We start from the raw sequence: 12,601 nt of genomic DNA on the forward strand, positions 1-12,601 counted from the left end.
AATATTGTTGGAAATATATTTTGATTTTGGAATGTTATTTGAATACTTGAAAATTAACAATTTTTTTTAATTAATGGATTTAATGGGTTTTATTATAAATATAAATGTTTTCAAAAGTTTAAATTTATTGTAATTTTTGGGACGTTACATTTGACCACCATTGACCATCAAAATAGCACCATCGGACCACCAATAAGTGTTGGTTCTGTTTAGGGCCCTATATTCAGTTTTAGATGTCATAAAGAGCGTAATGGGTTAAGATGGAAGCTTAACCCTAAAATATGTAAAAGTTTATAATTCATGGCTAAGCCCTAATTTTATACTCCATTAAGTCATGCATTAAGAATTTTGAGTAAAGATGATTAATACACTTTGGAAACATCATATGAAACCATTATTATGTCTTAAGTGCTAAGACTAAAGCTTAATCATTAATTCCTTAATGAGACATCAAATGTGATTTGAAAGCTATTATGATCAATCTTTCCAATTCTACCCTTTAACTTCTAAAATTTGTACAAGGCAATCAGAATACCTAAAAATAATGATACATAGTTTTATGGAAAGCTTAGTTTGTCTACTTTCTGCAAAATTTGAATCACTTTTCCTAATTCCAAATCCTTGATGGGTAAAATGGTCAATCTTCTCAGACTGGTCTGTATTGTCACAAATTTCATGCATTGTCTTCTAAAAATCATAATAAATTCATTAAGACTCCAAATGCCAAAATTCCAAATATTATAATTATATATGTATGTCTAGTTTCCTCCATATTAAGGGCTTGATGAAATTCGTAGTGAATTAGTACAATTTATTCCGCAAGTGTTGAGTGGTCCAGAAAGTGACAACTTAAAGTTGTTGACTTGTAAAATCAATATAAAATCAACCAAAAATCATTAGAATGAGATCATTATATTTCTGGGTAGGTAAGAAATAGAACTTTACGAATATAATTTTATCATAATTTAATAATGGGTTGAAAGGTAATAAAATATATCTCGATCAGAACACAAAAATCAAAGAGAAAAGAAAGGAGATATGTACATACGCCTTATAAGAGTAATATATCAAAGCACAAACTAAATAATGTTATAATTGTTGTGTAGGTTCTCGGAAAGGAAAGGATCCATCTAGCTCCCACTACATAAGTTTCAAGTTTAAGGAGGTGAGTTACACTAACTCTCCTATTACATAGACATTACTTGTTTTACGTTATTGTTCACGGATACCCTAATCCGATAGAGTGAACAAGGAAATGCAGAATGGGGTTTGTCCTCTAGTGAGGAAAGTTGCACTCTTATCTCTTATTTCCCTATTAGGGAGTAAGGAGGGGTAGTTCCCGGAATGAGTGTTGGTTTTGAACTGAGTGTTGGTTCTGAACGTCAAATGCGTCTGGGAGCAAAAGTTGCAATTCCGATTGGTTGCGAAGATCGAAAGATATTGGAAGGCATGTATCCAAATTCAAATTTTGAAATGAGTTCTAATTCTGAGGAGGGTGTTGGTTGCGATTGGATACGACTGGTTGCGAACGATCGCAAGCCATCGTCGTCTCTAGTTATTGGATGCAAACGACTGATGCTTACTATGGGATACAAAGTTTACTTGTTAGAATCAATGGTGCATGGGGTTTGCATGGTAACTTGCATAGATTAAGGATGGAATATTCTCTTTATTTTTGGAAGCGATATTTACTTCTATTTATTTACTCTCTAATAAGCCTCTAATAGGCAGTTTCTTTTTTGTAATCTTTTTAGGCTATAAATAGCCCCATTGTCGAACTTTATGAATGCATGACTGAATTTTGAATAATAGAGCTTTGGTGTTCCTTTGAGTTGCTTACTCGCCATTTGTCAATTCTAGGACGCATTTTCTAGATTGATTCGAATTCAAATCAATAAGTTTCTATTTGTCTTCATCGATACTCAATCTATAGGCCTGGATTGTTTATCAAATCTATCTTTTCTTGTTTTCTTGTTGATTAAGTTATTGTTTCCGTTGCATTCATATTACTTGAAAGCAAACCCCCTCCAAATTCCCATCATAAGTGGTATCAGAGCACATATTTCGATTTTCCTGATAAGTTGTTTGATTTTATTCGATTTCCAGATTGTGTTGTTGGTGTTGTTGAGATCGCATCAGGAGCCATGAACGTTGATGATCCCAACTTCGTTAATGTCTTGCGTGAAGCTTTGCGTGGCTTGCAAGAAAGAGATAGGAGGCAATATATGCGTGGACAATTTAGGATTACTAAAGATTGCAAGGTCAACAAATTACCTTAATTCGTTGGTGTGGCCGATCCAGAAGTATATTTGGATTGGGAGAGAAAGTTTAACGGAAGATTCTCTTTGTTTTTTTGTTGTAATATAAACAAGTATGTTTGACCGAGGAACGTGTTTAATTTAATTTTAGAAGTTACAAACTTAGTAGAAACATTACTATGGGTTTTATATAAAGAATATCATACTCTTAGACTATTTTTTACTAACTTTGTCATTAGGTTTAACTTTACTTTTGACACTTGACTTGGTCTTACTTGATGATTCGTTGTTAATTGAATATGTTGGATACAGAGTGTCACAATTTCTACTTGTGTGACAGATCCTTTGGCAACGACTGCATTTTTTTACAAAGCAAACAACTTCAAACATGTATTTTGTAGATTTTGTCACTCTTATTTGAAAGCTCTCAGTAGAAAATTTGAATATCAAGTTAAGCTAAAAGTCTTCTTTGTTTTTTAACATTTGAAATAGCTTCACATATGAAAAATAGTTATGGTCTACAAACCTTTACGTTTTTATTATGATAATTCAGGCAATGGTAAGGGTTCAGACATCCCTAATGAGTAGTTTTTGTTTTTTCAAAATCTGATAAATAAGGGTACTTTCCATGTCAGGGTTTTCGGGCTTGTCGAGGCTCAATTTCCTCATCTCATATTCAGTCTTGTCTTTAGCAAATTTAATGAAGCTCTGTAACTGTTTAACTAGGTATCAATGTGAAATTATATAACCATCATCATCAACAATATTAGTTTTCCCTTATCATTTGCAAATTCATCAACATCAAATGTTGGAACAACATCATCAACAACCTTACCTTTATAACTAAAATCATATTTTCTACACACCCACTCTAAGAAGGAATATGATTCAATGTCATGGGTAATAAATTACAAATTTGGTTATATCTAGCATCGGAAGAACCATTGTCATCATAACGATTTTCCCTATAAACCGATTAATACCACTTTTCATAGCATGATTAACAACAAACGGTTGTATTGTGTGAGGATGCATACTACTAACAAACTAAGAAAATATTTGACATCACTATTATCAAGAATATGCATAACTATGTTTGATCCATGACATGGAAAAAATAAACATATTTGATTGGTGTGTAACCTAAACTTGGAAGCAACCAACGTAATAACCCAAAAAATATTTAAATTACTGTTTATATCTACATCAAAACATATATCATCTGGAGTAATATATTGCATGATCCCTCAATTCATGTTCTAAACATTTCCTTATATGAACTCATTTTTTTAGTATCCAAAAGCTTTATAGGTTTATCCAACAACAGTGACATTACAAATGCCATAATATAAAATGTCGGGAACTTTAGTCCGAAATGTCCGTATATTCCGGATTAATCTACATGATGCACTTTTTCAGTCCAAAATGTATAAGAGCGTTAGATTCCGAACAAGACTAGCGTCAACCACCACCAACTCCGAAATGTTCATTAGTACTCGAGAATGGGATATTCGAAAGTAAGTGATCATTTTTCATAAGGTAAAAAAATGGTTATATTTTTTTTTAAAAATTATTTTGTTTACAATGGTTAGTTTAATGAATTTCCCTTTAATTAATAATCTAATAATACATATTGCACACATGGCATGATGTTATTGGTTTCACCACGCAAATAGAAGAATCGATGACTTTTACCGTTCTCCCCACCTTCGTACGGAGCAGCTCGCCGAGACACTTGCGTTCCTAACAAAGTTCTAAACAAAAATGGCCGAAGAAACCGAAACTCCGACAATAACAACAGCATCAGGATCCGAGAAACATCTCAATCCGTCTTCTAATTCTTCTCAATCCGATCCTAAGCAGGTTTGGAACCTCTATTGATTTCAAATATGTGATTTGACATTGCGAGCTTCAATCAAGATCAGTTTTAGGGGTTTTTTTGTTACATTTTCCCGATCGTTTGATTGGTTTTAGTTTTTGTGTGTTTGTGGCTAGATGACGACGTTGATCTGTAGCTGAATTGTTAAACTAGTTTGAGTTAAAATGTAAAATATCACTTTTGGTAATTCGTTCAAAACCCTAAAGACCAAATTGATGTCAAATTTTGCCAAGAACCATATGCAATTCTCCCTGCGTTTAGAATGAGATAACTCTGACTTAGCAGGCGTAGATTTGATGTAGAATGTTTTTATAAATTTGACACCAACAGTTTCCTATTCGTAGCACTTGTAACCAACTTCATTATAGTTCCCAAATTGTTTCGAAGTATTTGATTTTTGTATAAACTTCTGGAGCTAAACATAGGGAGTAATTCTTATATCTGACGCATATATATGTGCAACATGGAAGTGTATAATTTGATGCAAATTGTAGGAGGTCTTCTTGAAATTCTGATAGTTGGGTGCTTTGGCTGCTTGGGATTATACTGATCTTATCATGGAATGAAAATTGGATGATTTTTATATATATTTTTTTGGTGACATTGTGGATTGCAACATCAATGCAATTGTAAATGCTATTTTTAACAAATAAAACTTTCTTGGATATTTATTTTGGTTATTGTCGACAAATACTTTATATTTTTGCGTTTTTCCTTTAATGGGATTGTATTCGGTACCTCCTCCATCTCCAAAAAAACACAAATCTTGAAGTGAAATCTGGTTTCATGAGCGTATCTTCTACTAATAATCAAATACCCAAAATACCCTTTATACGAGAAAACTGGGGAGACTTGTGGACAAAAGGGAACATCATCAACATCTTGTAGCTATTGCTAATAAGAAAATGGATGACTTGGATCCGAATCTTACAAACATTGAAAGTCTGATATTTATAGTTCTGAAATTGTTTTGAAAATTTTGGTAGTTAATAATCCATTTAACACATTGCAGTTACCTCCATATCCATTCTATGGGTTCACAGCACCAAATGGGGAACACCCAATGTTTCCAATCATGTACCCAATGGTTGTTCCTCCACAACAGGGTCAGGATCAGATGGATCATGGAGCAGGAATATATGCTGTTCCCACTTTTCCAAATTCATTCATGGGACCCGTTGCTGGAATTCCAACTAATACTCTCATCCCTTTTACTTACAATGTCCCTACGTAAGTATTCATTCGGATTTTGTTAAATGCAAGAAATAGCTGTGTTGTCATCCAAATACAAAGCAATTTTCACCACTATAATAATAACTTTTAAAATTCAAGGCTATTATAGTTGGGTATAATTTTCGAACTACAATACCTTAATAAAGAAAAAAAAAATGAATGTACATTGCTTCAACAGAAAGAAATGAAAACAGGATGCTAAAAGTATGAAAGTTCATTGCTATTTCTTGCATTTATTGAGTATAAAGTTATTAGAAAAAGTGTTGATTTGTATCAGGGGACAAAGTCCTACTGAAGGTGGAACAGGGGGTGAGGAGGTCGGGCAGGTCGGGCAGGGGCATGGGCAGCAACAGCAGGGGGCAGGACAACAAAGACAAGTTGTGGTTCGGAGGTTTCAAATTGCAATTCATCTTGATTTGATGCTGATTTTAAAGCTGGCAGCTGTTATTTTCCTGTTCAATCAAGATGGCTCAAGGAAAAGGCTTGTCCTGCTCATATTCTTTGCCTCACTCATCTATCTGTAAGTTATCTTAATATTTCTATTTCTCCTTTAAATAATAATAATATTATTTTTATTATATCAAGACAGACTTATTAAACAAAAAGACCAACTGTGGTAAATAAGCTTTTTTTTATGATTCGAAATACATATAGTATATATTTTAAGCAAACATGAGACATGTTTATAACTTTATATTAAGTTTATCTTATCTGATCAAAGTTTATGTTTGCAAATAACCTTTTTTTGCTTTGTTTATCAATAAAATTTAACTTTTTGCAAAATGTGTGTGGCAGGTATCAGACGGGCGCTCTTGCACCATTAATACGGTGGCTCTCACAAGGAATGCAAAGGGCAGGTGCACCTCCACAACAAGGTAGACCGGGCGTTAGGGCAGCAGATCTCATCCCTCCAGCTGCAAGGCAAGAACATGAAAATCCTCCTTTGCCAGGTATTCATTCTCCCTCTCTCACTAGTAGTTTTTGTCACATCCTACTTTAATTGAAATGCAAAGGAATTCACTACTATAACTGAGTGGATTTTTCAAAGTAGTTTGATGTTTCATGCATTTAGCCCTTTATAATATTACCACACAACAATTTATCCTTTGATAATTTCATAATTAATCAATATATTATATCAGAAAACTATTACTAAAATAATGATCTGCAACACTTTTTATCCTATTTTTGTAATAGGAAAAAATGGAAGTAGAATGCTTTTAAATAAAAGTAGGTTGCTATTTCTTACATTTCAAATGTTTTTTTAATTTTGGAATACAAACTGTGTTGTTAGATGGACAAGTTGGAGGCGAAAATGAAAACCAAAACCGTGAAGGTGAAGGTGAAGGTGATGTGAATGAAGAAGGTGAAGTTGATAATGGAAACAACAATCGATGGTGGGGAATTGTGAAGGAGATACAATTGATTGTTTTTGGCTTCATTACTTCTCTTCTCCCCGGATTTCACAATATCGATTGAATTTCATTATACACCAATATTGTTAACGAATTAGGGTTACTTTTTTAAGGGAAAAAAAAATAGGAAGGTTTCGTTTATAAATTCAATGGATGTCATGATATATAATATATAGATATATGCTATTTCTTCCATTTTTCCTTGTATGACATATTGTAAGACTTATTAGTGCTCTTTTCAGATCATTTTGTGATATGGGTTCTACCAAATTGTCGACGTGTCACTAGTTATTATGTTTTAATGTCATGCCGTTGCATATATTAATATAATTTAATATAATATATGGTTGGTGTCACGAAGCCAAAGATTCATTTATAGAACACTTTCTGTCTTAATTTCTTTTATCAATTTTATTTAGGTTTTAACATCAAACGTTCCTTCCTTGTTACAACATTATACTTTTAATTAAGACACCACACATCGAGTCAAATGTGTTCCAAGAAGATCATTTCATGAAGGAAACATATCCACAAAAGATCACATTACATTTAAATATGTTTACAAAAAATAAAAATCATTTCATGAATAGGTTTCTTGTCCTAGTTTGTATTGGCAAACACTAAACATGCGCTGATTCTTTTTAAGAAAAATGGAACCCATCGTTATTATATCATTTATTTCAGGAAGTTGAACTACCTTCTTCATCCTTTTTCAAGAGTGTTGTTCTCTACTTTGTCCAAAACTTTTTTTTCACTTAGGCTGTGGGGAGTGGTCACAGCCAACCCACCGAAAACGTGTTGCCACCTCTGCGCCACGTCAGTTTCACTACCAACCCATTAGGGAGGAGGGAGTCTTTCCCTCTCAACCCACTGAACCCACTGTCACATCACTTTTTCTCTTTTATTTTTCTTCATCTTTCCGAACCCACAACACACGGAAACCCTATCTTTTTGAACCCACTCAACCCACTCAATTAAAAAAAATACAAAACAATCAAATGTAAAATCTTAATTAGCAATAGAGTTATCGGCGGTACCACTCTCGCTTCAACGAGTGGGTTGATTGGTTTCACTAATCCACTTCATCATCTCTCTCTACTTTCTCTTTCTTATTTTCTCTTATACCATGTGTTTTAAAACTTGTACCTTAGTTGTTTTGTATTTTTTTCAATTGAGTGGGTTCAAAAAGATAGGATTTTCGTATGTTGTGGGTTGGGAAAGATGAAGAAAATGAATAGACAAAAATTGATGTGACAGTGGGTTCGGTGGGTTGGGAGGGAACGACTCCCTCCTCCCTTAGACATAGGAAATGGTCACTACTCCACAATTTTTTTTTCATTTTTTATGATTAAATTAAATAAAAACATAATTTAAAACATAATAAAATATTTTACATTAATTGAAACCACATTACATTAATTAAAAAACATAGAAAATTAAACCTAAAAGTTTAGAAAATTAAATCTAAATTACTAAAAAAACATAAAAACACATAGAAATTGAAAACTAAAATACTAAAAAAACATAAAAATAACATAGAAAATTAAACTTAAATTACTAAAAAACATAAAAAAACATAGATAGTAGTTGTGATATTTGTCGAGAACTTCTTGTTGAATTTTTAAAAACACCCTTAAATTTTCTGGGTCGAGATTCGGTTGCGGCACCGTGTTTATAATTTGAAGATCGGTGAGTGCCAATTGTCGCCGACGAGCTTCCTCCGTTGAATCAAAATTTTTTTTTCTAAAAAATTTAAAGTTTTGTCGATTTTCTCCGCTAGTACGTCCTCGTTGGTTGATTTTCCGCTAGAAGACGCCCTCTTTCTCGCTTTGTCCCTTCCCGATGGTCGACGAAGTTTGACGTCTGGTGGACCCTCCCCCTCGGTGGCGTCGAACTCATCATTGAGGTCGAGGTTAACACCAATGTCCGACTCGGACGTTCTCGGACTTTTGTTAGAACCGGTGGTAGATCCTGAATGCGTCGTTTCTGGATAAATGACCCATTTTGGACCATTTCGACAAACTTCCCACGCTTTTTGGTTGACAAACGGTTTACCATTGTTGGTAATTTTGTATTGGTACAATGCGGTTGATAAAATGTTGAAATCGTTGCTACCACTTCTATGCATATTTTTAAGATTGTCAAATACACCGTTAAATTTGGTGCAAGCCGCTCGAAGGTCACACCATTTTGCATTGACCGAGTCGTATGTCCAGCTCATTTGCCTTCGTAATAACGCGTGGAAGTGGTCTAAAACATGATTCCAAAAGATTTGACCCGATTGCGCGTTGTTGACATCCCCGTTTTGTGATATGAAAATCCATGCTTTAGCTAAAGTTTCATCCTCCTCCTCGGTCAATTGCGTACTTTTTTTTCCTTGGATCATTTGATTTTTTTGCCTTCTACGACTTGGTTGTGTTTCTTCAACCCGTTCGTCGTCGTCGTCATTGTCGAGGTTTATGGGTTGAGATTGAGATAATGGAACTTGAGATGGTTGTGAAGTTTGTTGACGTTGGGAAGTTTGGGGTTGAAATTGCGGAGAAGGTTATTGTTGAAAGGCTTGAAATTGGGGTTGAATGAATTGTGGTGGTTGTTGTTGTTGGTAGTAGTGTGAGTGGTATGAAAGATTGGTAAATAGAGGTTGTTGTTGAATGGGGGATGATAACAATTGCATGTAGCCATCATTCGCTAACGGATCATTTGGAGTGTTTGGGGTGTTCGGGGTGGGTGGGGTATTTTGGTTTGGATCCATGAGGAAAGAATTTTTTTGGTGAATATATGTGTTTGTGTTGAAAATATGTTGTGTATTTGAAATGAGAAAAAAAAGATTTATATATGTAGAGAAGGTGTGGTAATTAATTAATTAATTATTTTTAATATGCAACGGTCACATTCAGAATAACCAATCAATTCACGCGTCTTGGGGGCTGACACGTCAGCCTCCACGCGTCTTCCACCAACCCACTCCGGGTAGCCTTAGGCCTCTTTTTTGGAATGCTTTTTGGTCTTGATTCAACTTGAGATTCAAATCTAGTTTTAAAGCGGAATTCAATGTCAACTTGAACTTGAGATTTACCAATAAAACTAGAGGAAATACAGGACAAAATCTATATAGTTCATGTTGCTGATATTAAAAGTTTCAAAAAAGTTTCCAACACACTAGCATATTCGAGTTGTGAAGGTATACATACCCCATCATCATGTACCCTAATGGACATACATCTTCTAGATATTAATTAAGATGCAATATGTGTTCAAAATTTGAAAGTGTATCGATGGAAAAAATTTTAGAGTACAATGTCCTAATAACAAATTATTAGAAAATGCAATGTTGTAATAAAGACCTCTTTCATGTATTAGTATTTTTGGGTTAAACTCAAATAAAATTTGTTGTTCTATAAATGTTTTTAGCTTTTAAGCTTTCAAGTCAAACTTTGTCTACTAATCATAGCTTTGATAAGTATCTTTAGCTAATCAAACTCTCGAATTATACTTGCTTTCCTTGTAAATATACTTTTAAGTTTTTCGTGATTTTGAGTTGAGTATCAGGATTTCAATCAAAACACGCATAATATAAGATGCAAAAAATAGTAAAGAAGAAACATCACTGACGTACTTCAGACAATTAGGATAATTGTACTACACCCATGACACCGAATTAGAGAGTTTCTATTGATTTTCGTAACATGTTTACAAGTTGCACATAATTGATATATAAAACTATGGTTTATACTTCCAGGTCTAAGAATACAATACAAGCCAACCCTTAAAAAATATTCATAGAGCTCTGCGCCTCGCTCGCTCTTTCGAGAGTAGGACCACATTGCTTGCTTGTTGCAACAATGATCTTGTACTTTCAACAATTACCAAACTCCACAACTCAAAATGAGTTGTAGAACTATCAAATCGAGTTCGATCTTACCTTTGCTCCATCAAGCCGAGCTCAAACCTTATCGAGATGTAGTGATTCTAATGATCTACGACCCTATAAAATATGCATATATCCTATTTGGATAAAATTAGAAACTATCACCAATTAATGAGTAAAATTATTGTCTCCCACCATGGAAGTCTATTAATTGAGGTGCGAAATTCCACACGGGAGACTCGATGTTAAAGCCCTTGCACGTCCATGATATCATCAGTGTTCCGCGATTGACCTCTCACATGGACCTTGAGACAAATTGACATGGGTCGCTCAAATGCAGAGCCGACCCAAGGGATGTTGAGACAGTGCATGTGAACAGGGCCTATCGAAATTTAGGCCCCAAATTTTTGTATATTTTGTACTATCATGTGTTCATATTTTGGCCCAATCATATTAGGTTAAGCCGTTAAGGAAGGTATAATCAGATGTACCAGGCGAGAGTAAAGAACGGAAGCGGGAAAAATTTCGGGAAAAGCAAACGACGCTTTGGTTCATTCATTCTCACTGATAGTGATTATGATATTTCCATCTCGATTCTCATAAATTCTTACGATACTCTATCATACGTTGATACGCAAGAAGAAAGTTGCAAAAAAGAATGATGACAACCGAATCGATTTGAATCCTTCGCAGCAGTCTAAAATATTCTTTCTCTAAGGCTGGAGGGAGTGGTAGCATATAGTAGCATGTGTTAAAACATTGCCACCTCATATTTTTAAGGACAACTAAGCAAAATATGATGATATGGAGTGGTGATGTGTTTAGAAGGTAAATATTTTTTTTCTTAAATCAAATATATTTTTATTAAAGTATTTAAATAAAATAAATTATGAAAAATGTACAAGTTGCTAAAGCTAAAATTACAACCGTTTGAAGCTGAAATACTCAAATAAGGACCACTAATCTTCTCTTTCCTCTCGCCAGACAACTAGCGACCCACTCTTGGCAACCCAGCTTAACACATAGATAAGGAGTCGTAGCATGACTTTAGCGAGTGCTTGGCGAGGGAGGGTGGCGAGCCACTCCCTTTAGCCTAAGTCTACCATATTACCATCTCGATTCTCGGTGACTCCGTCATTATTAGTTCATGTCTTGTGGTTCCTTACCCCTCAAACTAGTTCTTCAATCTCTGTAATTTATATTTGCTGTAGTGTTGCTTCAATTTTAGTCGACTATTTCGGTCCTATTTTCTCATCGGTAAACACCAAATACGAAAAATTTATGTGTTTTAGTCTTTTACATCCACAATGGTATTGAAACAATATCTCTCGTCTGCACGCTCTTTCCCTCATTGGTTTTGCGAATTGCTTATTTGGTATATGTTCTTTTTAATTGCAATCTATTTTTTTTTTTAAGTTGAATTTGAATAGATATTGAAATTTAATTTGATGTATACTGATTTTTCTTGCTAAGAATATTTACTGATGATGTCTAGTTAAAAAGAAATTTAATTCTTTAATGAATGGATCATCTGTGCTAATTGCTATGTTTTGAATTTATTTTGATAATATATCAACATATCTCTCTAGATTTTACTTGCAAGCTGTTGATTTCTAGGAGAAATTTGCTTCAAGCGTTTTTGCTTTCTTTTTTTGTTTCTGACCATATAAGTTCATTTTGTTTACTGTTTGTATCTTGGTTATTTAGCCTTTAGGCTAAGAGGAGTGGTAACATTTAAACATGATTTTTAAAATTTTTAAAATTAAAAGAACTTTTCCAATATTCTTTTGGTTATTTAGCTTTTAGGCTAAGGGGAATGGTATTTTTAAAATTAAAAGAACTTTTTCAATATTCTTCAAGCATAACCGATGAAACTGTCATTTATGGATATAATGACAATACTTTTAGGGCCTAAATTTGATGAATCGCACAGTGCCCTTAAAATGTT

At 34.0% G+C, this 12,601-nt stretch overlaps 1 protein-coding gene across 2 annotated transcripts; it reads left to right on the forward strand.

The window, feature by feature from the left end:
* Positions 1–3,929: 3,929 nt before the first annotated feature.
* LOC145167836 (uncharacterized) lies at positions 3,930–7,055 on the forward strand. 2 transcript variants are annotated; one of them, XM_079087092.1, is made up of 5 exons: positions 3,930–4,121; positions 5,150–5,367; positions 5,657–5,890; positions 6,166–6,320; positions 6,665–7,055. In XM_079087092.1, the coding sequence occupies exons 1-5, from the start codon at positions 4,023–4,025 to the stop codon at positions 6,847–6,849; spliced, it is 891 nt and encodes a 296-aa protein (XP_078943218.1). In that variant the 5' UTR covers positions 3,930–4,022; the 3' UTR covers positions 6,850–7,055. The 2 variants fall into 2 exon arrangements, with proteins under 2 accessions (XP_078943218.1, XP_078943217.1); XM_079087091.1 differs by having other exon boundaries at positions 3,931–4,121; positions 5,648–5,890.
* The last annotated feature ends 5,546 nt before the right edge of the window (positions 7,056–12,601 follow it).

Source organism: Lactuca virosa, chromosome 3 (assembly GCF_052849685.1).
Source record: "Lactuca virosa cultivar CGN04683 chromosome 3, Lactuca_virosa_CGN04683_v6, whole genome shotgun sequence".
NCBI classification, from domain to species: Eukaryota; Viridiplantae; Streptophyta; class Magnoliopsida; order Asterales; family Asteraceae; genus Lactuca; species Lactuca virosa.